Raw genomic sequence first — 26652 nt, forward strand, 5'->3', positions numbered from 1 at the left:
TTGGGTTTTTCTGGCATCAGAATGAATGTACTAACGGTGCACAATTCGATACAGGTTTTCTAAGTGTGTTTTCTATGAGAACTGAACAATTTAATTAAAACTCATTTCCCCCTAATAATTTACTATTTTAAATTCCCAATCTATATGATTTGAATTTCAGTGCACTAAAATACGCAGCAGTGATTTTAGGAGTGAGGGAATGATGAAGTCTGACAGTGGTTCATTAAAACAATATTTAATGAACTGAGTTTAGAAAAGTTTCATTTGACAGTTTTCTTCCTTCCTCAATAAGTGAACTATGCCACACAAACACGATCAGCTATGGTCAAGCTTATAAATACTGCCCTTGCTGTGTTCACTTCTACTTAAATTTTTAGGTTAGAACAGTTTGATTTAATTTTTCATTTGGTCATCTTTTCCTGGCTATTTGAAAATAGCTATCCCTTGGCTATAATTAAATCTCTAAGAATATAATTTGAGAAAAGCTAAATAAAGTGAATCAGTGAGTTAATATTTACCTCTTCAGTTTCCTACTGTAAATTCACCATACCTTGGGAATTAATAGCCTATATCTACAGGGAGTTACATACCTCCTGCCCCATCTAAAGTAACATGAATGTATGTACTGTTCTAATACTCCTGATTATTATTCCCTTCCTTTATAGACCACATCAACACTGATAGTGTCTAATTCTGATTATAATAATTATTTGTTAATTATGAAAGAGGTAACTATACTCTAAGCTTCCAGTTTTCAGTTAAAACAAAAAAAGATTAATATACCTATACAGAACTTTCTTCAGCACTTAACTTGGTAAGTATTTTTAAAGTGAAATCTGTTTAGCCTATAACGTAAAACTATGCTTTTAGTTTCTTCACAGTGGATTTCTGGCCCTTTGCTTTCATTTTTTGTGACCTTTTTAGGTCCAAGGTGGAAAAGTGACAATGGTTTATAGAGATGAGAAGCAACATATCATAAATATGTGAAGATTCTATGCTACACTGTTTATCCAAAGTCATAGTTTACATGTTTTTAGTTTTAAGTGTATGTACACGCACTGTTCTTAACTAGACCCCAATAACCCGAAGCCCAGTATGATTTCATCAGGCATTGGGGTCTTGCTCCTTACCAAGAAAATAAATGGATTGAATTCTTGTGAAGCAAAGGAAATTGATCTTTCTTAAGGCTTCTTTCTTCAAAGATTTGCTTACTACCAAAAATTGCTCAGTGTACCCAATTAGATTGCTTCTCCCCTGTAATTTTCATGTTTAAGTGACACATGCCTTCCTTTTCTCTTTGGGGACTCTAAAAGCATATGCCGCTCCCCTCAGTATAATGCTATGTCCTCACTGCCTCTTTTAGTTCGGGCAGCTAAAGAGTAGCTAAACGATGTACTGATTGGTAGCTGTTCTTAAAGCACAGATTTCAGAATTGCCTGGATCTGCCTTCAAGGACTGATAAAAAAAATCTGTCTTCACCTTGTGTCCTCCTTAACTGTCACCTAAAGTTCTCTGCTGGAATGGGTTCCTCAAACTGTTCTGCAGACTCATTAACAGAGGTTTATTTTGGAGTCAAAACCTGGGTACCTCTTCTGGGATCCACCTCACATAAATTAAAGAGTACTTTTCTTTTAGTAAATTAAGTTTATTTTCTCATTTCTTTTATGTTTGTGGTTGACTATAATATTACAGCGTGTCTTGAAAGGAACCAGAAATGAGACTTAAGTGGTTGTATTGTTCACTTTAGAGCTGCTCAGTCTTTTAATTGAGTGCTTTTCTGTATAGAAATTAGCTTTGTTGAATTTATTTTTGAACCAGTAATGGGAAAATGAGTCACAAAATAATTCTGAAAAAGTGATACTTACGTATAAAACAATTATCAATAGAACAGTTAAATAATCACATGGCTCCAAAACAAAAAGCAACTCTTTACATTGTCTTCTTTTTTAGGAGACTGTCAGCCTACAGCTTTAGAACATACCCACTTAAAAACATAAGTGAACACTGTCATGCTGCCTTGCCCATCTCCCCCATCATTTTGCTGGTATTCTTTTTCAGCTTGGCCTGAAAAAATTGTTGAGTATCTTCCTTTTTTCTTCTTTGACCTTCATATCTAGATTTGGTTTTCCTAGGTTATGGAATTAATGTATATCATTTATATTCATATAAATGCAAAAATATATACTTAAACATTTCATGTGATTTTTTTTTAAATTTTTATTTATTTATGATAGTCACACAGAGAGAGAGAGAGAGGCAGAGACACAGGCAGAGGGAGAAGCAGGCTCCATGCACCGGGAGCCTGACGTGGGACTCGATCCCGGGTCTCCAGGATCGTGCCCTGGGCCAAAGGCAGGTGCTAAACCACTGCGCCACCCAGGGATCCCTCATGTGATTTTTTTAAAAATACTTTTTTTTACTTCATACTCCTTTGTAAAAACATAAAGTCAGTCCTATCTAATTTACTATGATTAACTAAAACAAAGGTAGACTATCCTTTTGAAAATATGCAATTAAGATGTGTGATGAAAAATGCTACCCCTGTCAAAAAATTAAACTAATATACTCAAATAGAACCTAGAAAATGATAATACTGATAGGTATAACTTGGATTCTCCAGATGTCACCAGTCATAACAAAGGTATTATTATAAACAATAGAAAGGTAATATATTGGTAGAATAGTCCCAGTTTGTAGCTTTCTTCTTGGCATAATTATTAATGTCCCCTTCCTCCCTATAATTGTTCCAGTTTGAACAATAAATTGTATTGCCCCTCTCCTTACAGATTCTTTGAGTAACAACTTTTAAAAAGCACCCTTTTCCAAACCAATATTATAAAAGAGAAACGTGTTTTTTAATGACCAGACCAAAAAAAGCATAAATAGTTCTTTAATGAACATAGTCACTAATACTCTCATGTATTCCCTTCCAGTATTTTTTCAAACATAGACTCAAACAGAATTCTAAATAATGGTTACCTAGTTCAACTTGACTTCACAATTCTCTGCTAAATACTTTTAGTGACTAAAAACTCATTGCTTTTCAAAATCTTTTTTAAGTTCTTATTTAAATTCCAGGTAGTTTATATACAGTGTAATATTACTTTCAGGTGTAAAATTTAGTGATTCAGCACTCACCTACAACTGCTTGTGCTCATCACAAGTGCCCTCCTTGACCCCATCACCAATTTCCCCCATACCCCCAACACTTCCCCTCTGGTGACCAGCAGTTTGTTCTTGAGAATTAAGTCTCTGTTCCTTGATTTGCCCCCCTCGCTCTTTTTCCCTTTTGCTCATTTGTTTTGTTTCCTTAAATTCCACATATGAGTGAAATCATATGGTATTTGTCTTTCTCTGACTCAGACTTCCCACCATTCTGTTTACTATCACCCAGCCCTATAACAATTTGTTTGTGATAATTATCACATATAATTATCGTATTAAGAAATGTACACATTCTAATTTTTATATTTTCCATAAAATTTTGTCAACCTACTTTTGGTGTGGTGGTTGCTCTAAGGGACATGTATCATAAATACTGAATGTGAAAAAAATAAAAATAAAAAATACTGAATGTGTAGGAGTTCTTCACGTCTTCAGACAGTGCCAACTGTTAAAGTTCAGTAAAGGACCACAGACTAAAGTATAGCAACCATTACTGAGATTTCTAGCAAGTTTTTATTACTTGTTTTCTTATTACTCTCACAAGTGGATATCTGGAATGATGGGGATCTGAATTTGGGTTAGCCTTCAGTTTAGGCTGGAGTCAGGGAAGATAAAGTCCCTAACCCCATCCTCAGATACAAGTAACGTGCTGTAATTTCTTGCCTGTTTCCCTGGACTTTGATTTCATGCAAAGGGAAATTATTTATTTCTTTAAAAATATGGTCAAAAGACTGTCTTTGAAATTGCACTAACTAGGCCTTTGCTTTTCAGTAAAATTCGATAGGTAATAAATGCTGAGTTGAAATGTTTCTCATTATACTTAAAACTGAATTAACAGTGCATGTATTTTCAAAGGGCTTAATTTATTATTTTTTTTTTTTACCATCTTATGGGTTTTAGTTTTATTTTTCTTTTATTTATTTTTTAATTTCTGTGTTCTGGCCATACCCAGGAGAACGTCCGCTTTTGATTTCTCCCTTAAAAGTTACATGGTAAATTTTCTTTCTCATTCTTCTGAGATGGAAAAACTCAAAGATTATACAAATTTAAGAATATTTTTTACAATGCTCACTCTATTGCTTGTTATTTATTGCAGTCTGAGGCCAGACTAAAAAGGTGGCAGTTATTCGGCTCCTAGTCCCTTGATGATAAACGGATGTTAAAACAGGTGGTAAAATGTTTATCACCCTTGGTAGAAGTTTTGACCACAGTCATAATCCTGATAGATGCACCATTCCTCAGTTTTCACAAGACTGCTAAGATGGCGTTAAATCTCTAATGTAACACTGGCATATTTAAATTACTGTCACAGAAGAAGTTTGGGAACTGAGAGCTGTAGTTTACAGTATAAAGCATATAGACATGCATTGTCCAGTACAGTGGCCATATAGAGCACTTGAAATGTGGCAAGTCTAAATTCAGATGTGCTTTGAGTGTAAGATACACACCGATTTCAAAGACATAGCAGAAAAAAGGGATATTAAACATCTCATTAATGTTTTTATATTGATGCCATGTTGATAGTATGTTGCATATACTTTATTTTAAACAAAATACACTTGAAATTACTTTCATATATTTTTACTTTTTTTTTTTATTTACTTATGATAGTCAGAGAGAGAGAGAGAGAGAGGCAGAGACACAGGCAGAGGGAGAAGCAGGCTCCATGCACCGGGAGCCCGACGTGGGATTCGATCCCGGGTCTCCAGGATCGCGCCCTGGGCCAAAGGCAGGCGCCAAACCGCTGTGCCACCCAGGGATCCCTATTTTCACTTTTTTAATGTGGCTAGTAGAATATTTAAAATTATATATGTGGCTTGTATTATACTTCTGTCAGATATAGACAAACCAACATTTTTTTATTATAAAAATATAAAAGTACTTTTTGTTTATGTTTTTTATCTTAAATACCTGAAATGTTTACTCTTATTAAGAATTTGAGATTAAATCTTGGTTTGACTTTGTAGCTCTTCTAACTGGTTATTTTGTTTTCATGACTGATACATTATATAACCATTTTGAAGCTCTTCTAAGGATAAAGTGTTAGGTTTAGACATAATTTTATTAAATTTTTTTTCAAAGCAAGAGACCCAAATGACCAAACTTAATTTGAATTAGATTTCCAAGAAAGGACATTAAAACATAATTTCATGTAAACATATTTTCCTGTTATAACTTTTCAAGCCTCGATAATCTGTGAATATCCTTAGCTCAATTCCTGGCACATTTTTGAAGTGCTAAATTTTATTGAAGAAATGGTACATCAAACTTTTTTTCGAGCTTTATTTGAGTTAATATTCTTGAAACCAAATTGTAGTTAAGTTGATGGAAAACCTAAAGGTTCAACAGGAGAGGAAAGTTTCAAAGAACAGGACTCTAAAAATGCTGGCTGCACTTCTCAACTTTCTAATCACAGACTTCTGAGAGAGGTATGTGTTAATTTCCTTTTTTTTTATTATTTATTTATTTATTTATGATAGTCACAGAGAGAGAGAGGCAGAGACACAGGCAGAGGGAGAAGCAGGCTCCATGCACCGGGAGCCCGACGTGGGATTCGATCCTGGGTCTCCAGGATCGCACCCTGGGCCAAAGGCAGGCGCCAAACCGCTGTGCCATCCAGGGATCCCTATGTTAATTTCCTATTGCCTCTGAACAAACCATCATAAAGTAGGTGGCTAAAAAAACACAGAGATTTATTATCATATAGTTCTGAAGGTCAGAAGTCCAAAATGGGTCTCACTAAACTAAAATCAAAGTATTTCAGGGCTGCATTCTTTCAGATGGCTCTAAGGGATAATCCACTCCTTGTCTTTTCCACCTTCTAGAGGTGGCCCACATTCCTTGACCTTCCATCTTCAAAAGCCCAAAATGGCCAGTCCTTTCTTTCTCAGGCTACTGCATTCTGATTCAGACTCTCCTGTTTCCCTCTTTAACTTATAAGCACCTCTGTGATTACATTGGGCTCACCTGGATAATCCAGGATAATCTCCCTATCGCAAGATCATTAATTTAAGCACATCTGCAAAATCCCTTTTACCAGGTAAGGTAGTAACATTCACAGGTTCCAAGGATTAGAACGTGGACAACTTTGGGGGGCCCTTATTCTGCCTGCCACCAAGTCTGTTTATCTTCAAAGGAAAGAAGGAAATCCTGCTTACCTCTGTTTCATAGCAGGAAGTCCCAAAGTATCAGCAAGACCTTCCTCCTTCACCCTAGGTAAAGTTGTCTGTGAAGACTGCTTCATTTTGTTTCTTTGGTGTCTTGATTAGCATTTCCTTTAGAATATAAGCACATCTGCTGGCTATGAAATGTCAATGCTTATGACACCACCTTGCGTTCTTTTGCATGCAGTTACTACGTCACAGATGCTCTGTCAGCACATTACAGAGCAGAAGCTCACAGAACACATTTAGCAATTAGGTTTGAAAAAGAAAACTAGAAGGATTTTGGGACTAATGCAGTTAATAGAATACCGAACTTAGGTTTCAAAGCTTAATTTCTAATTTTCTCACCATTAGCTGTGGAAAGAAGCCACCTGGAAAGAAAAATGCTTTGTTGGTTCCTGGTGTTTCACCTCAGTTTGACTCACTTTCTTCATCTTAAAAATGAAAACAACAGATTTATCCTTTCTACTTCATGGTTGTATTTAAAAGACAAGGGTGTGAGTGTGAGGATATACAGATTTAGTCAGTCAAAATGCTAGTACTAAAAACCTCAGGCCTTAGTTTCCACATAATCTGTTATCCAGCCACTGACATCATTTGTTAATTTAACCCAAGGCATATAATGTATGAGGCAGTGAGAATCTGTTGGAATTCAGTTTATAATACTTCCACAGTGTGATATAAAAACTCATCGCTGTCTGTGACCTTTCTTGAAAGGTTTACTTAACTTTTCTGTTGGAGGAATCTCCAGGATTGGAGAGCTGGCTTCCTGTCTTCAGCAGATGCTAGTGTAGATAACAAATGATGTCATTAATTAGTAACTTGAGATAGAATACCTCTAGTTGTCAAGGAAGCTGTAACATATTGGTATTAAAATTTGTTTCTGAAAATATGTTTCCATTGACATTTTCAACATACTTAACTTTGTAAGAAAAGTAACTAAAATGACCTGTACTCGTCCATCTCAAGCAGTGTACATTTAATATTTTCTGTCAGCTTAGCATTGAACTTTCTAGAGTTATTTGTGGTGATATCCAAATTACAGGTAGAGATAATCCATTGGGATCCTCCATGGCCCACCATCCAACCATACTATCATGTAGAATGCAAAGTAATCAGATCCTTCAAAATGATGGAGTTGCTTTTCTAAAATCTTACTGAGCAATGCACACTGTTGACCATCTCAGTTAAGAACACATTTTGTATATATATGGAAGGACTCGTGGAGGGCAGCGAAGCAGAACTTCAGTAAAAATAAATAGCAAAGGGTTCCAGGTTATCTTACAGTGGAATGTTCAAAGAATGAATGCTAGAGGGACAGTAAGCTATTGAGAAATGAGGACTTTCCCAGAAAATCTTAAGAATTTACTAGTCTACACATGTAAATAGCTTGAAAGAATGTTACAGTTGCAGAGTGGAAAAGAGGACAAAGCGCCTAAGTTGGAACTGATCTAATGCTTGATGAAATAGTCATATAAATATGTAGTAAATCCTGCCGCTTTTGACATTGATGGTTTGGTTATGACCAAGACCATCTTTTCAGATAAATGTGAATACAGGAGTAAGTGGGTTAACTCCCTGCTCTCTGTTTTGTCCACTTAATGAATTAAAGTTCTATATGATTTATTCGTATACAGTGAGCAAATAAATTACTTCTAACTCGGAGTAGCAACTTATTTTATGGCATTCTTTTTGTGTTGAACAGTATACAACTGATGTCACTAACATAGATCTCATTTGCACTGCCTTTGATTATTCCTTTTTTCCCCTCTATATGGAAAATTACTAATACATTTAGTAGCAGATGTAGGCTTCAACAAATGTGTAATTTAGGCAAATTTGGATAAGCTATTTTCTGGAATTCAGCTGAACCTATTTTTACTCTGAGTACCAGTCTGGTTGTTTAAAATTCATTGAAGAAAAGGCATAATTGGCAACTGCTTAGTGATATTTTCATTAGCTTAGATGAAGATGGGTGCTCTCTTCCACACCTCGTACCTACAGAATTGTAGATCAAGGCTATGTTTTAAATTATTCTCTTCTCAGAGGAATTGTGGTGATACAGGCAAACAGGCAAAGTGGAGCTAAAATGATGAGTTCTAAAAATCTCCTTATACAGTGATTGCACCTAAATGGAAGGCTTCATGTAGAAGTTACTGGGTAATGACGGATTTAATTCAGTATTTTTTAGAATTACATAAAGAAACAGTAAATTAACAGGGTGAATTGAAAGAGAAAGAGCATCTAAAAATATTCAGATTCATGGTGAAAGAATTTGACCCGAGTAACTCTGTACCTTAATTTTGGTCTGGCCTCACATGCTTTATGTTTTATTTTATTATAGTTATTGTTGATTACATTATCATTATTGTTGTTGCTATTATTATTATTATTATTACTACTACTACTACTGCAGTTCTATATTCTGTTATTGGGTTTAATTTCCCTTTACCAAATATGCATGGACCAAAAATGTGACTTTGGGAGAGTATTACTGAGTCGTTGCTGATGTCAGTTTCATACTGTGATATTTTTTTCTCTGTTTACCAAGAGATCAGTATTTCAATATAACGATGTGCATGTTTTCCCCCCTTCTCCCGCTGCATGCAGGGATTCGGGTTCGTAACTTTCGAGAATAGTGCTGATGCAGACAGGGCCAGGGAGAAATTACACGGCACCGTGGTAGAGGGCCGTAAAATCGAGGTGCATGTCTTCAATAATTCAACTTCTGGTTTATATTTTTATTTCTCTTTTTGTGTATTCCCTCACTTATTTCACATCTGGAGCCCTGTCTTCTGTGTGTGTCTGCACACACACATTACGTGTGTGTATGTCTCTGTGTCCTTCACATTCTTGCACTAAAATGTGTAAATGTAACATTTCTGTCCTCCCCTCATTTTTTGGTTGTTGGGGGGGGGGTTCATTTTGATTTACTTGTGTGCGTGTACATGTGTATTTGTTTCTCATTTACTTTTTTCCTCCAAAATGTTCATCCTTCTGCTCTCTTGATTTTTTTTCCTTTGCTTCAGTTTGCAAGACTCCATATGAATACCTGTGATCAGGCCAAAATAAAACTAACTTTATGAATGTCTAAAAACTATCCAGTGTGTGACATTGTGTCCTGTAATGACTCAAGGAGCCAGCCAATATATCCTCTCTCTTAGGTGGCCAGTTCGCCTCCATGGGCGTGTGATAAGCAAGGAGTACAAGACTGCAGAGGTGGTGGGGAGGGAAAAAAAAGAACCCAAAACTCATGGAGTTTTTAAATACGTTTACAATCAAGGATTTCCACAGTTGATGGATAAAATCCTCAGACAGAGGGCTCAAGGACAGCCTCATGGGGTTATTCAACCCTTTTTAATAACGCAGTGAAGGTTAACTGGCTCCTTTCCCCTTTCCCAGTTTTTAAAAGTATGAACTATAAAAGCCACCATTTTGAGTAAGATGTCTGCATATTTTGCTTTTTCCCTCCCTTTCCGATGGTTTAGCATTTAGGGCCCTTCACTTGACTCACTCTTTCCATGGTAACTATACACAATGCTGGCGATGGTGCCCGTTGGCGGTAAGTGAAACAAAGCACTAGAGAAGAAGCTTTTTCAATTGTTAATTACAAAACAATTAAATAAGAAAGAAAAAGTCCATCTGCCATCTCACATTAACACTACAAAATGTGATTTGACTTGTTCCTCTTCCTTTTCCTTTCCCCCTTTTATTTTCAATGCTGTTGAGTAATGCCGCCTGGACTTTGGATGTACATATTGTTTGTAGCAGTCTGAGCTGTTTGATTACTGACATCATGGTGATTTTTTTCCCCTTGCACATCTTACTCAGAGTTACTGAACTCCAAGTTTGGCTGGTTTTATTAATGCACTTCCTGCCCCTACTTCCTTTCCCCTTCCCCAGACCTCTGTCTGTAGCTCTCACTGTTCTTTCCTTGACCTTGACAGCTCTTCGCTGCCCGTGACACCCATTTCTCTTTGCGTTTTCCCCTTCCTTCTTGCTCTCTTCCCCCAAGTTCTGTTCCCACTCTATTCCCTCTGTCTCTCCCACCCCTTCTCTCTGTTACCTGCGGCTATTGGTCTCTTGCTGACTGGTGGTTTCTGATTGGTTCTGGCCATTTTTCCTTTTAGCGCTTGGGTGCATTCTGCTCTAGCGGCTAGCGTAAGCTCTGACCCCATTCTAATCCTTGTCTATGAGAACCTCGCTCTTCACTTTCTCCCTTCTTTCCAAAACTGATTGTTTTTTCTTTCTTTTATTTGTGTGTGTGTGTTTTAACTGCATGCTCTCAGTCTCATCATTGTTGTATCCCATTCTTTCTTTTTAAATGTGAAATGTTTTATACTATTTGATGGGTCAAACTAGAGTAAATGGAGTTTCTTTTCCCTTACAAAGGAAAGTTCCCACTCTGCAAATCCTAAAAGACTTATTGAGACTTTTTTTTGGCCCCAGTTCCACCTAAAATTGGTCTTTCCATAACACAAATTTATCATCACCATACAAATTTAACTTTCATGTAAATTCCCAGAGGCAAGACATTTATATTTGATATGTTTCGGTAATTTAAAAAACTGGTCTGTTCTCCGACCTGACAAAACGGTGTACAGCCAGGTTCTATGGTAGTGCTGCACCCTCCTTGCAAGAGCTTTAGGCTGGTTCTGACACTGGGCTGCAGTCTTCTGGCTTTGAGGCTCCATTCATCTTTTTGTCATCAGCGCCATCCTTGTAACATCTACTTACCCTAGCACTGAGAATGCTCTAAATTCTGCACTTCTGTAATGAGGGTGGAGAGAACCATAAAACAAAAGAAACTGAAGCTTCATTTTTTTCAGTTAATGCCTCATTTAAAGGCCTTCTGAAAACCTATTCTTAAATGTATAGACCACATAGTCTAGAAAATTCAGAATGGTCCTCAAGATGGTCAACATGGGATTCTAAGCTCTGGTCTTTTGGGTTTTTTGGGTTTTGCTTTTTTTTTTTTTTTAACAGTAAAATCTTACAGTCATCAACAATTCTGAACATTAGTACAGGTGAAATCCATAGATTTATTTTCTTACCTTCCTATAAATCTATTTCCTAGCCCATGTGGCAAGCCTCTTTTATTAATGAACTTCAAAGTTCGTTTGCAAACAGAGCTGTTTCAAATTTATTTCTTCTGTGTTTTCCATAATTCAGAGACTTCTCTATTTTAAGAGATCTCCAAAAGAACTTACGAATATATCTTTCCTTTGGAGTACTTATTGGTAAAATAGCCCGAGTTTTCCATTTGGAGACCAAGAAACTGCATTTTACTCTTGTTAGCCTCATTTTATAAACACTTTAATTAAAATACTATATATCAATATTTTATATTGCTATATTAATTTTTTAAATCAATGTTCTCTGAAATTTACATTTTATTAAACTGAGTGCTGTGTTATCAGATGAGCAACTCCAGGTTCCCTAATGTGGTCTACTTTCTCCCTACCCCTTCCTTTTTCTTTGTATTTTTAGGTGAATAATGCTACAGCACGTGTAATGACCAATAAGAAGATGGTCACACCATATGCAAATGGTAAGAAGTTACAAATCATCTTCAGAAAGATGTCACTTACTCTTGTATTAATATGTGGACTTTTGGTAATCATCTTGATTTCAGTCTTATGGCAGTTTAATTTAGATTGAAGTATTTTCTTTACTAGGAGAGTATTTTTACCGTTAACTTTTTTTCTTAGAATTAAGCTGTTTTTCAGTACTTCAGCTGTTATGGTCTCCATAAAGTTCCTCATATACAGTGCAAACACGTCATTTGAGGTTACCTATCAACCCAGTGGAGTCCCACTGGGGCACCCTCATTTTTAACTGCTGTAGTTCTTTTGTGGTAGGATAGGCTTCTCCATAATACATGCCCACCAATGCTTACTTTTAGTACTGAGCCCTCCCTGCTCCTGAGCATGAATGGAATAATTCTTGACCCCTTGCTCTACTTTTAAAGGTAGGCTCTAGAGTTAACAGCCATGATGCACATGGTTTTCTATCTTCTATTCCATGATTACATGTTACATGGTGGGTTTCATAAATATTTCTCATTGAAAAAGAAACCTTGTGAATATTGTGCCTAACAAAAGCAGAACTTTTACATCACTTGTCAGTTTAATCCAGACTCATTTATCTAAATGAGATAGAATTTACTTTGAGGGCAGCCCCAGTGGCCCAGTGGTTTAGCGCCGCCTTCAGCCCAGGGTGTGATCCTGGAGACCCAGGATCGAGTCCCGCGTCAGGCTCCCTGCATGGAGCCTGCTTCTCCCTCTGCCTGTGTCTTTGCCTCTCTCTCTCTCTCTCTCTCTCTCTCTCTCTCTCTCTCTCTCATGAATAAATATAGTTTTTTTTAAAAAAGAATTTACTTTGAATCTGCAGTGCAGCAGTGGTTTTGCCAGCTGTGATCTGCAGAGCCTCTAGGGGAAGGGTGGAAAGGAAACCCATGGGTTGGGTCTTGAGGTCTGCAGCAACTCCTGTGTCCTATATATTGGGGCTCTACATGAAATTTTATCTAGAATCAAATGGGATATTTTCTGCTTTTTAAAAGTTTGAATCTACTGCTAGATGAGTATTGTATTTGCTGGTAATGTCCTAAAATCAAGTATAAGTATCTTAGTATATTCCATGATGTCTTCAACAGATAGATTTAGCCCAGCTTCTCAAACAGATGGTACAGATCAGCATAATTTGCATTTATCAGCATAATTTACATTTTGCCTACCCATTTATCAATGGTCTATCTTGTGATACCACTGCCTCCCCCTTTACCTCTTGTTTTTTTTTTTCAGTGCCCATAACAAAAACAAGTTTCTGCAATTTTGATAATAACTCATTTAAACAAAATAGGAAGGAGAGGCAAAGTTACATTTCCTTTAGATCCAGGGAGAATGCTGTGGTAGAAAGAGTCACTGACTAGAATTGAGAAGACAGAAATTCTACTTGTAGATTTGAGTCATTTTACTATGTCATTGGACCAATTTTTTTTAACCTGATTCTGTTTTCATCTCTATTAATTGGTGATCACGGAATTTTAGCACCTGAAGCCTCTATAGAAGTCATCAAAATCCAGCCCTCTCTTAGCTTATTATTTAGGAAATTAAGCCCAAAGAAGTATAGTACTTATTCATTGTCCCAGATGTGGTACCTATCTTACCTCTCCCTTTGGGTTTTGTGAAGGTCAAAATACTTTGTAAATTTGTACAAAACCAAACATACAAAAAAAAACTAAACGTACTCAAAGTATTATTGACAGCATACCATTACATACCATTATTAAAATATGTAATATACTTAAGGGAATGCTTAAGTAATGGTGCCATTTGCAGGAAGAAAAAAGTCATTTTTTAAAATATTATTTTAAATTAATACTCAAGCCTAACCAAGCCAAACTTGAGAGGCCAACAGCTGCTTGTGGTTTAAAGCTTCTGAAAAGAGTGCGCTAGATGCCTTCTAGTGAATTCTCAGTGGTTTAGTTTACATTGGTTGGAATTACTTGATTTGTCTGACATTGTAGAACATTTGTGTTCTTACAACTCCGGTAACATTTGAACTGAGGTATTTGCCCAATTTTTATGTAAAATCATGTGTTCACCATCTATGAGCACATAAAATAATGAACGGGGGTTAGATTGGTTCAGGATAAATGGGTTTCTCTTGAATACTGTCTCCAGTCTTTCAGAAAAATAGTGGAGCATGTTTGCTTATTTGTGTAAAATTCAATAAAAGTCTATTGATTAAAGTTTTCATATGAAATTCTACTCCTTGGGGATCCCTGGGTGGCTCAGTGGTTTAGCGCCTGCCTTTGGGTCAGGGCATGATCCTTGAGTGCTGGGATCGAGTCCCACGTCAGGCTCCCTACATGGAGCCTGTTTCTCCTTCTGCCTTTCTCTATGTGTCTTTCCTGAATAAATAAATAAAATCCTTAAAAAAAAAAAAAAAGAAAGAAAGAAATTCTACTCCTTAACTATCAATGGGCAGTAGTACATTTTTCTCTTTTAACATCTGCTATATTTCTATAAATATAAAAAAGGGGGATGAAGAAATAAAGTTGACATCAAACCTAATGTTTGCAAGTACTTAAAGTTTATAAATGCTTAGGTTGGTACTCAACAGCAGTCTAGTATCCTTTAGCTAAAACAACTGATTAAGTATGTTTATTACCACTTAAAATCCCAAGAAATGCATGAAATTGGGGATGTACCTTGAATTTTATTACTGAGTGTCTCTTCTTGTTCACTTGGCTGAGGTTAACTGCACCGAAATTCCATTGGTAAATCCCAAAGAAAGGGAATTTTCACTTACCCAGATTTCCATCAGTATGGTATAATTGAACAGAGTCAAAGATCAGCTCAAATTTAAATTCAGAGGATACCTTTATAAAGCAGTGAGAGTAGTAAACAGTGTGAAGATGATGAATAAGAAAGTGCATCACAGTGTGGTGTAGAATGACATATATTCTGCCTTTCTCATTTTTCAAAAAACAAAGAATTTTTTTTTCAAAGAATATGTTCTAAGTTCTATGAGAGAGACGAAACCAGAGCCCAGGATTTACTTTTATTTCTTACATTTCTTTGTCCTTCTGTTTCCTCCCACCCAGTTTTTCTCCTCCCCGTTTGCCCCTATACTGCAACTCCCCCCCCCCCTTATTATCCCTTCACTGTGCTTGTTCTGCCTAAAGATGCTCAGGTGTGGAAGTGACCCATCAGCTGGCGTCTACAGAGAAGATAGTGTTGGGTGGAGCTAAATGCAGGGATATCTGGAGCCAGCTTTCACATGCCCTCATCACACCTTTTCCTCATGGAGTCTTAAATGCTCTCTGTCCTCTCTTCCATTGCAGGTTGGAAATTAAGCCCCGTAGTTGGAGCTGTATATGGCCCTGAGTTATATGCAGGTAGTATTTCATTAATTTTTCCATTTGGCCTATTAACCATGACAACATCTGTTGGTTTTTGATCTGCTATTCCTTTGTAATCTTTTTGCATTTTTTTTAAATTTTTTTAAATGCAATCAGCATCCAGCTTTCAAGCAGACGTGTCCCTAGGCAATGATGCAGCAGTGCCCCTATCAGGAAGAGGGGGTATTAACACTTACATTCCTTTAATCAGTAAGTAGCCTATGTTGGCCTGGCATGGATTTTGACTGTTGTGAGTAAACAGTGATGTGTCCTAGTCTTTTTCTTCTTCCCCAAGTATAATATATAACTGAGGAGGAGGCCTTCTCAAGAGAGTTAAATGCTGTCATAGTGTCCCGTCCTGCTTAACCTGTGTAAGAATCTTTCTGACCAGATACTGAGATTGCCACGAAGCATAGTTGGAAAAGGTCAAGGGGATTGAGGACATGTGTAGAACATTTTAGTCTGCACTTGATATTAAAACCAAAGAAATAGGTACTTGTGGAATATAATATGCATGTTCTCTGCAGGTCAGCTTTGGGCTTTTTAGTAGAGTATCATTTAGAAGCGCCTCCAGCCTTAATGATTATTCTCCCTCTGTTGATACCTCTCTGAAGTCATTCTGACCTGAGCCATTTTGCTCTAGCAAGGTATAATTAAAAAGAGTTCAGTGAACATGGAGTAAATGTCTCTGTGTGCTTTTCAGAGGATAGCACATTTAAAATAGACCTTTAGAAACTTTCTGCCTCTCTAAAGGCCACAGGATTACAAGGGAGAAGTCGTTTTCCTCTCCCCTAACATTTCTGGATTAAAACATTTTAGATAAAAGAATAAAATGGACTAATGAAATATCTAAAGATTATTGTATGCCTTGGAGGTTGGCACCACATACAAACAAAAGACTGCTCTTATGAAGAATAATTATTAAATGCACATAACAACATGTGAAAATAAGATTAACAATTGGCCAGTTAAAGAATTAATATCAAGCAATTTAAACTGCCTGCAGAAATTAAAAGTCTTGTCTCTTACTACGGCAGTAATCCTCAGAGCTTCTTGACCTCTTTCTCACCAGTTTGCATTGTAAAGGCCAGAACTGTGAAGGAGCAGAGTAAACTCACTCGAGATTGGATGATGAACGGAGCATGCATCATTAGTTTTTGCATATTGGGTCTCTCAATTTCTTTCTCAGAAAAGATGTGATAATCTCTTTCAACCTTTCCTGGAATTGGTTCAAAGCAAGTTGTTATTGTACCCCTGCTATTGAATTCAAGTTGACATTCCTGTCATATTTTGGGTCTCCCTTTAGTTCCTGGCTTCCCTTACCCGACTGCAGCCACCACGGCAGCCGCTTTCAGAGGAGCCCATCTGAGGGGCAGAGGGCGGACAGTATATGGTGCAGTCCGAGCGGTACCTCCAACAGCCATTCCCGCCTATCCAGGGTAAGCACTAGATTCCAAAATAAGCAGCTGGACGGAAAAGAATACCATGGCCCTGTCACAACTTCTGGGACGTTGCCGTGCCACATTGTAGAGATTCTATGAATATTTTTAAATTAATGGATCAGATGGCAAGAATCAAAATATACCATCATCAGAATGTACAAAATATCAATTTGTTTTATAAATCTTCATTTTGGCCACCTTAAGCCCTCGTGGTAGTGGCTTAAGACAGCAGCCAGAACTGTCTTGTGTTTACTAGCAGTGTGTTGGCATGGAGTTCACTCAGCATCGCACGAATATGGATTAACACTACTGCAGAGAACAAAATAGGAACTCAAGACTGTAGTACGAGACTGCATCTGCTGTGCTCACCCCCTTATCACCGCCCTGTGTTGGGGCTGAGGCTACCACATCGCCCTCCCTTTTGGTTTCACTGCCTGGGTGGTGAGCAGCAGAGCTAGCTACCCACAATGGATTTGCTTTCTCTGTAGGAAACGGATTACAAGAGGTTAATTCAAAGATGAACCAAGTCCAATTGAATCCAGGGAGAAAGGGAGAAGTAGGAAGAATTAAACTACAGTTGGCTTCTGAATGATGGTAAAACAACTAATGTAGCTGAGCATCCTTCACCCTTTGATTTTTGTATGGAGGGTGTCTCATGCAGTGGAATGATTCCATAGCAACAAATAAATCCTTTGCTATTGAATGGGGGAGAAGGAGTGAAGATAGCAGGTTTTGTTTTTAGTTGTTTCTCAGGATCAGCCTAAAATGTATATATATATTTTTTTCTTTTTTATAAAGAGTGGACTTCAGTAAGTTAGTTGTACCAAGGACTTTCTTTCTTCAAAGATGTGACATTCGTGTTCTTCATCTTTTCTCTGCCTATGACAGGTTTTTCTCCATATTCTTCCTGAGGAATAAACATAGGGGCAGAGGAGCCTATTCATTCCTACTTAGTTAAAACACAAAGGGAAAGAGACTCCTTTGTAGGTCCTTTTCTGACAGCAAAATTGGCTTTGAGGTATACTAACTTAGCATTCATTTCTAGACCAAGTGGACATGCCATTAGGGGTCCTCTGTTACATAGATTTAAAGCATTTTTATTAGACAAGTGTGCATGTTGAAATGGACAGACTCCAAAAGCCGCTGGAAGGGAACTGCTTTAGAAATAAACTTTTGTTTGCAATTTATAGATGTTCAAATCCCATGCATTCCATCATCTCCATCTTCTGCCATTACTTGCTTTTAATTTTATTCTTTCTTCTCTCAACTTGACCTTTGACCTTCAACCTCTGACATCTCTTTAAAGAAGTGAATAAAGATGCAGTATTACCTCATCAAGAAATACTCAAGTAAAACATAAAAGCAAACCTTTTGGAAGTTCTGCACACCAGGAAAATTGTTCTTGAAGCGCCTTCCATTTCAATCCAAGAGAGTTAACCGTCATGCTTGCAAAGCAATACCACTCACCAGAAACATGGGACTTCTTTATTTTGTAATTTTCCTGAGTTACTTTACAAAAACGGTTGGATTTGTTCCTACTCAATGTAGCTCATTTTAGTATATTGGCCAAACTTAAGAACCCATTCTCTGTGTCAGGATTGTGTTCACTCAAAGATATTTTATCTTTATGTCTAACCATACCAGTCTCTGCATTACATTGAACGCTGATTTCCCATGTTTTCTTTTTTATTAACTAAACCACCAGTTTACATGGAAGATGGCAAGGAATAAGTCCAGTATTATATGGGGAATGGCCTAAAATTGCTTTTAAGCTTAGTAAACTAATTTCATCATTAATCATTGTGCTCTAGCCTCCTTGTGGCATTTGATACAGGGAATATTAGAATTCTTCTAGAATTTAGGTGAATATTCCCACTGAGTGATACAATTTAGGGTAAACTTGATTCCTGTTTTTAATGCCACTATCCCTCTCTGTAGAAGAGATGTTTGTAAATTTTACCTGTATCCCCTACTGAAATAGTCGAAAGTTAATTAATCACCACTTGGCTTCAGTGCTTTCCATTCTGTCAGCTTTCTCATTATGAACAGATGCCTTTTTTACTAAAATGTAGTTGAGTAGCAGATTACTTTCTAATAATCAAGCTTTAACTGCAATTGGAAACTATGAAAATGGATAGAATGTAGTAGCAAAATGAGCATCACAGATGAGTTTAGTCTGCCTGTTGTGTAATACAAAGGCACAGCATATTTGGGGCATTGCACAGTATGACCATCCTACCCTGTAAACCCAACAAAATGTCATTGTAAGTAGAATTCAGAAACCTTCCAGCTACCTGCAAAAAATAAATTATTTCATATTCAAGTTAAAAATATGATTTAAAGACCTCACTTACTAGTTTATTTATTACAACAGAGAAGATAGTGGTTAAATTTTCCAGCTTGTTTAGTTGAATAAACAATAAACATATCCAAATCTTGATTTAACAAATATGAAGTAGAAAGTCTTATCTTTTATCTCTACTGCTGTTCCATGTCTTTTGGTCCCAAAGTAATATTTTGGGGAAGTCTGTATGCACAAAAATACCTCAAAAGGTTTGAAATCTTTGATTATAATAGCTTAGTTTTGCCCAGGACTTAAAAAAACAAAAACAAATTCATGTATTTTGTTTGATACAAATTCATTTTTCTAAACAGGAAAATAAGCCCTTCTGTTGCTAATCAGCTACTTTTTCAGTTTGATCCTTTTAATAAATAAAACAGGATGATCCTTGGTCATGCCCAGAACATCAGTTATCAATTCTATTTTTTAGAGTTCCATGAATGCGCTTATGGTCAAAAAAGAACCCTTAAAATCTTCCAGTTCCTCCTTCCCACTCTGGATTATATTGTTACTATCTGGGATCCCCACTGCACCTTTCAATTCTTGGACCTTGGACCAATCACCTTAACCTTTAGCTCATTATCTCTGCTTGTGAAAGCAATGCATTGTGGGTATTTTTGGTTGTGTTTTTTTTTTAATTACATTTCTCTGTTTACTTTGGTCAGAATTGATTGACTTGTTTTTCTGAGGTGTTGCATTGGTTCTTAAAATGCTGAATAATAATACTTTGCATGCTTGTGTGATCAGCCAAATCTTATCGCATGTCTAATGTGCAGGGTAAAAAAGCAGGTGATGTATGGATATCAGAAAAAATGTGCATACTTCTAGGAACGTGAAAACAAAATACTAAACATAATTTTGAAACATCCTCTATATACAGGTCCTGCCCTCATTCTTTAGGTTCTTTTTTTTCATGTTAGACCCCTCCCTCCATGCTTCTTCCCACCCCATACACACACAGTCATTTTGAAATTTATTCCTAGGGCAAGCTTTTTTTAAAAACAAAACAAACAACTCCGGGTAGGAAATTTGATGTTTCTAATCCAGCAGCCTTTCAATGGTTCTGTTAGGCCCTCTGGGAGTGCTTTTTATGGTTTTAATCTTCCTATAATTCCCAAGTATCCAGGTATTCACTCCAGTTTTGCACTCCTCTGCCTCCTCGCATGTCCTGGAGCTGTGTAATGTGCGTGTGCACTTTCACGTTTCTCTCACTGACGCGCTGTGGCCCCCAGCCCCGGTTATGTATTCATACATCACCTGCCTGTGTAGAGCGCATGTGCATGCTGCCGTCCTCAATAACCGGAATGTGTTTCTGTTCTTTTGTTTTTTTGTTTTTGTTTTTGTGTGGATTTTCTGCAGTGTGGTTTACCAGGACGGATTTTACGGTGCTGACCTCTATGTAAGTACACATACCGGGGCCTTCTCGACCCCATTCCCTGACAAGCCAGCCTTTTTTTTTCTGTTTCTTTGGTTTGGTTTGGTTTTTTTTGTTTTTGTTTTTGTTTTTGTTTTTTTACATATAATTTGTTTAATTTTTATTTTCTTTTTCCTTGTGGATATATATATATATATATTTATATATTTAAGAATGCAAGCATGCTTCTCTGCCACTGCGCTTGACCCTGGGTGCAAAAACTAAGCCTTTGGGTTTCCTGATCATTGCTAGAGTCAGTCTACTGGACATATTCTTTTCCCTTCCCTACACCCACAGATGTTCTATGTACGAGTGATTTATTTGCGAGATGATCAGCAGGTTTAAAGTCTTTTATTACTGTCGTGTCATGTGCATACATAAATAACAGGATAGTTATATTAGCTTAAACCAGCTCTCTCTCTCCTTTTTGCTTTTCTTCTCATTTCATATCCCTCTTTAGATCATTGGAGCTTTGAGTTATGTAGATGGCAGTAAGCTTTCTAAACTATGTTTTCCTATTTTACATATTTTGAGAAAGCATTACCCTGTGAAAGAGAAGGGAGGAGCTGATGCCCATGAAGAGTGGGGATAATGAGAGGAAACCAAACACAGTGCTTCAGGCCTTGCTTTATCCAAAGGTCCACAGCTGGCGGGTCTCTTCTTAAGAGCCATCTGGAGGGAAGCAAGTGGCATAAGTAGCAACCTAGACTCTTCTTACAAACACTTGACGATCACACAGGATTTGTTGAGTCTACCAACTATGGTAACATCATTATTATTATCCATTATTAAAACTGTCTTGTAGCTAAGTTCTGTGATTGGTTTGTCACATATTTAACATGCGGACAAAGTGATCTAACTGACAAGAATCCAAAAGTTTTTGAGCTTTGAAATCTTTGATAAGACCTTTCCACATGATCTGTTTCTGAATACAAGCTTAGTCAAACCGCACAAATCATTAAGAAACAATTTCTTAAGAAAAACTTGTCAGCATGCAATTATTCCTTGGGCATAGGTTAAAAATTGTCCAGAAATGCTTTCTCCACCCTTACTTCCCCAAATCAGTAAGTGTATACCTTTGTAGTGACCTGTTTCCACAGATTTCTGCCAGAGATTCTCTGGCATTGAGAAAACTGTAATGCACTTTCAGAATGTACTTAGAGGTTGTGTGTGTTGCAGGAAGTAGAGATAAGATAGAGCAGTCCTCTGAGATAATATAGGTGACTGGACACACCTATCCTATTTAGAGTAGACCTGCAAAGTTAGCCCTTGTTTAACAAATGCTTAAAGGAATCCTAGCCATGAATTAGTCCAACCCTCTCACTTCCTATATATATATATATATTTCTTAGGTTGTGACTCTCCCAGATTACGTCATTTTTTATAGCCAAGCACAAAACTCAGCTAATCCATATTTCATTACCTCTCTCAGTGCTTTAATTAAAATCCACATCTTTGCTCAGATGGTTTTCAAGAAGCAATGAAAGATACCTTTTTTCTTGTGGTCACAGTAAAACTTGAGGGTTGGGGAAATATTCTTACTTTTATACCAAATGATATTTTTCTAGATATATGTATTTGCATATGATCTTAGCGTGTACATTCTCCCACATACATTAGTCTCCGTATTCTCATGATACTCATCTTTATGTTATTTAAATTGTTTCCCTGAAATCTGATCAATTAGAACATGCTTTTTCATTGGAATTATTTCTTAAGTCAAAGGCTCGGGTTTTTTTTTCTCTCTAATCTTCTTTGGGAATTTTTTTTTTTTTAAGTATGATTTACTTCTACCTTATTTAGATTTGCCTACTTCCACCTTGTATAAAGGAACCAACCAAATATTTGCTTATAGTGCTTTCATTTCTTTAGTTCACAATATAGATTTTATTAAGAGAGAAATGATTTTTCTGTACTTAGAAAATACTCTTGAAAAAAAATTTTTAATCTACACTTTATGAAACTAGTCAGAAATAATTTAGTAACCTTACTGAAATACTTGTTTGACCAGTGGTGACTTCTTAACAAAAAGAATTAATCATAATGTTATTATCATTTCTTAGTTCCTATCTTAAAGCAGTCACTTGGAGGGAAAATTCAGTCACCAGGGCTACAATAGTATCTGACCCTGCTAAGGAAAAACAAGACTAGACTACACACTGAGGTAGCTGTTGAGTGAAGGCTCATGTAACAACAGCTTGGAGAACTTTATATTCCTGCTTCCAGATGTGAGGTAGCAAGGGACACACACACACACACCCTCTGTGTTTCCTTGAGTTTGTTCTGCTTCTTTCTGTACATTTCCCTGCCTGTGGAAATCTGTCTATACACTGAATCCTTGTTTCCTCAGAAATAATAGATTAGTAATAGGAAAAGTGGAGGGTTTATCCGGTACTTGGAGCACACTGAATCAGAGCTTGAAGAAACATGAGGGAAAAGAGTTTAAGCTGCCCATTTTGTTTTAATTTACACCAATTTAGGCTATTAAATGTGGAGATTTTTTTAAATCCCTTCCCTGTTCTGTTGTTAGTCCGTAATCCCTGCTAGCCATTTGCTTCCTTTCTGTTTCTTTTGTGGCACGTTCCTCTCTGGAGAACAGATCTAGCAATTGTGCCCGCAGTTTGTAAAGAGACTCCAGTGAGAAGCCCTGAGGGTAGCAGATAGATGTGTGTCCTCCCCACCCCTCTTTTTCTTGACCAGTAGAAAAGGCGTACTTCGCCCTAATTCACTTTTTAAAGGGATAACAAACTACTCCCGATTCTTATCCTGTGAAAAGCATGCTTGCATCCAAAGGAAAGAAAAGGCTGGTGGGCCCCTTAGTGGGCTTTTTGTATGATTGTTTTCCTTCCACAGCTGTGTTTTTTGAACTGCTCTTCCTGTGTTCTGTTATAGAATAGTCTTACAGGAACCAATCATTAGCGCTAAAATACCTCAGGTAGGAGTGCCAGTGTGACCTGCCAATCAATCAGATTGTGGATTGCAGTGAAAAAATTGAATTATACTAACCATTCCAGCTCCACGTTAGAGATGGGAACAGAGGCTTTTTTGGACAACCGAGACTTGTGAGCGTGTGATCTAAGCCCTGCTACCTCAGCAGCGCACAGTCAAGTTCTATACGTGATGGCACCTCCTCCAAAATTAAGTGCTCCTGTCCCATTGCTGCTGTCCACACCAGGCGTATGCTATGCACTGTCCCATCACTGCCACCTCTTTTAATTTGTCAATCACATTTATCCATGGTATTTAAACTGGGCTTTTATACTTGGAGATCTTAGCAGGTGGGGACATTTTCTCTCCACTGTGAAAGAAATGAGGGAAGGGACAAAATCAAGTCTGTGCTCACAAAACTCCTGAAACCCCGAATGGGCCCCCAGGTGAGACTGTAGTAGTGATTGGACTGTGCTGTTACCTAAGTTTGAAGTTGCCTGAAAATCTAGACCCACTGGGACTTTAAAACTTGAAAACATGTATTCCCCTTGCCCTCTTCGCCTTTCTTCTTAAAACATGGTCAGGGAGTTCATTGGGAAATAACACACTATTAGGTTTGCTGATAGCTGGATGCTTGGGGAAAGAGAACCACTGACAGCCTGTCCAATTCAGCTAGTCTCTCCTTGTGCCTACCCAGCGAGATTTGGGAAATGAACTAATTTGGGGAGATGTGAAATATGGAGTGTGTTATTCGTTAAAAATCATCTCTCATCTACCGTTGAAGTCACAAGTGGAAGATAAGAAGTTGATCCTAACAGTTTCTTCCCTTCACCCCAATTTTAAATAATAATAAAATAAAATTTAAATACTTCTCCTTAAGACCTTTTCTTATCTACTTTTAAAAGTAGATAGGTCTCCATCAAAAACAGCAACAATATTATCATTATTACAAGTGTTTGTATTCACTTCTGTGTTACATTTAATCCAGGGGTGCCATGTTGCCACAGAAGAACAGTCTTCTAAGAGCCCTTCCTGCTGGGTCCATCTAGAGCAATGGCTCTCAGCTAGAGCGGGGAGGAGGCAAGAGAAGGGAAGAGTTACAACTGGGTAGTGACAAATAAAGTGGTCCCCAGAGGCACAGCATTCAACCCATGTTCCTTGGGCTAGATCTCTGCTCCCTGCTCCCTGTAGTGTTTTTAAGCACTACACCTGCCTTTCTCTCCACCCACCAACCCCCCACTCCCTTTGCTCTGTAAATCTGTACACCACATGCAAGGAACACATGCTCATTTTGTCTGCTGGTCCTGAAATACACACTCTTCTCCTCAGTATCACCTAATGTCACTGTCTTCCAGGTAGAAAGAAGGTGTCTTGACATCACATGCTCACCAAAGTCCTGTTTTAATATAAATCTAAAAGAAAAATTTAATAAAATGAATGGCTAGGTTAAAATCAAGACAAGGGGACTGTCCAGTGTGAGATCAAGCTAATAGATAATGCAGATAAAAGTCAGATATAGAAGAGGTGACATATAGAGCCTTTCCATTTTGTTCTGGTTAAAACAGAACTGTTTTAGAAAAGTCCTGTGGTCAGTGTGGCAACATTACAAAGTTAATTAAATGATAAAATCAGTTCAGAGTAGAGAACCCCTAGAAGGTGTTGGTGGATCCTGGAGAGCTGAGACTTGAACAACAAAAGGATCTTAAGGTAACTGCACTTTCCTGGGAAAGAGCTGGAAGTTGAAGGCAGGGATGTGTCATGGATATGTGGAAAGATAGAACGCTTAAGCCCAGGCACTATGTTAGAAGAACGCTGGGTCAGAATGGATGGGTGCTGCCTGAGGGCTGGCACCCAAGCTCGTGCTGCGGGTCAGGACCGAACCATGATATCAAGGTTAGGAAGGTGCATAGCAGAGTGATGGAGTGCTGGGCTGCCCCTGTTGAGAACGCTCTGGAGGCATTCACAGTGAATTACAAAGGAGTCCTTTTAAAGGGGCACGTGTATATTTGGATCAGGCTCAGCCATGCCAAATGTATCCAGCTATCAGGGTTCCAAAAAGCAGTCCGTGTGTGCCCTCCTACATTAGGGTGTGCTGTGGCCATGCTAATCCCCATTTTTTGTTTTATTTCAAATCACACACAGATAGAATCTGCAAACTGCTTCAGATCCAACAGGTCTGATTGTGTGTAAATACATATGTCCTTTTTAATTTTTATTCTTAATGGTTGCTTCAGTTTTGCATCAGTGCATGGTTAAAAGCAATACACATCAGCTATTTCATGACTTCATATCTCCAAATGAATTATTTCTCCTCTTTTTTTTTGTTTGTTTGTTTGTGCAGTCAGCTGAAGACATGTTAACATCTCACTCTAAATCTCTCAGTGGAGTCTCTGTTCCCTTCTCTGATATAACAGATGGGTTACTGCTTGTTATAATTATTAACATTGTGGTGTGGGCCAGGGCGAGGGTGGGCGACCTTGACTATTTCTTTGGGTTGGGGAGGGCCAGTCGTTAGGGTCTGGAATGTTAACTCAAGTGGTGACTGACTGTTTCCGTAATAGCAGGTTGTTGTGGCTGCACGCTCTAGTAATTGAGGCTGTGTACTTCACCGAGCTTGTGGTAGAGCCTAGGGCCAACCGCTGTCCCAAGAGAATGCTGGGATAGATAGAGTTAGCCAATACGAGTCTGAACGTGGTGATTTTGCTGGTTGTTTAGCTCCAGATGTTGGCATGCTTAGTTTTTAATGTGATTAATAAATGTGGCGCCATACCCCCCCCCACGCCTGAACCCTGTCTCTCCAACTCCCATCCCCACCCTTGTTCTTTTTGAAAAACTTAAGAAACAGTAATGAAAACCTTGGTGTTTCAAACTGCACTTTGTTCTCATGTTCTATAAAAGACCTCAGACTTGCTAGTAGAGGTGAAAGTTGAGAAAACAATTTCTCCACCTGGAAGCTTGATGCACTCCGAACTCAGTAGAAATAAATACATCTGAATTTTCTTGGTCTTACAGTTTCTGATATATTTTGTTTAAAGTAGTAGCAGAAATGCTTGTGATAAGACTACATCTGAGAGAGGTAAATCCGTAATATACAATTTAACTTTTCTAATTTGGGGGGTAGTCCCTGATGAATGAATGACCAAAGTAGTTTATGAGAATATTATCTGCCCATCCTAAAGATAGCCCCCCCACTTTATAGGGCCTCTCTGTAGCACCATTATAAAGTAATTAGGAGAGTAGTCATGTTGAGGTATTTAACAGCTTTTGAAAAGAAAAGCACATTAATGTAG

The 26652-nt window shown here is 37.7% G+C and overlaps 1 protein-coding gene across 13 annotated transcripts in view; it reads left to right on the forward strand.

The window, feature by feature from the left end:
* RBFOX2 (RNA binding fox-1 homolog 2) overlaps positions 1 to 26652 on the forward strand; it is a 274668-nt gene that overhangs the window by 237818 nt on the left and 10198 nt on the right. For 5 of the 13 annotated variants that reach the window (XM_055329184.1, XM_055329185.1, XM_055329196.1 and 2 more), the window contains 6 exons: positions 8940 to 9032; positions 11820 to 11880; positions 15181 to 15234; positions 15355 to 15447; positions 16532 to 16676; positions 23327 to 23369. In XM_055329184.1, coding sequence (XP_055185159.1) covers positions 8940 to 9032; positions 11820 to 11880; positions 15181 to 15234; positions 15355 to 15447; positions 16532 to 16676; positions 23327 to 23369 — 489 coding nt within the window. Of the gene's footprint in view, positions 1 to 8939; positions 9033 to 11819; positions 11881 to 15180; positions 15235 to 15354; positions 15448 to 16531; positions 16677 to 20379; positions 20420 to 23326; positions 23370 to 26652 lie in introns of all 13 variants that reach the window. The other 8 variants (XM_055329187.1, XM_055329190.1, XM_055329188.1 and 5 more) reach the window with 6 other exon arrangements.

Source organism: Nyctereutes procyonoides, unplaced genomic scaffold (assembly GCF_905146905.1).
Source record: "Nyctereutes procyonoides isolate TBG_1078 unplaced genomic scaffold, NYPRO_anot_genome, whole genome shotgun sequence".
Taxonomy (NCBI): Eukaryota; Metazoa; Chordata; class Mammalia; order Carnivora; family Canidae; genus Nyctereutes; species Nyctereutes procyonoides.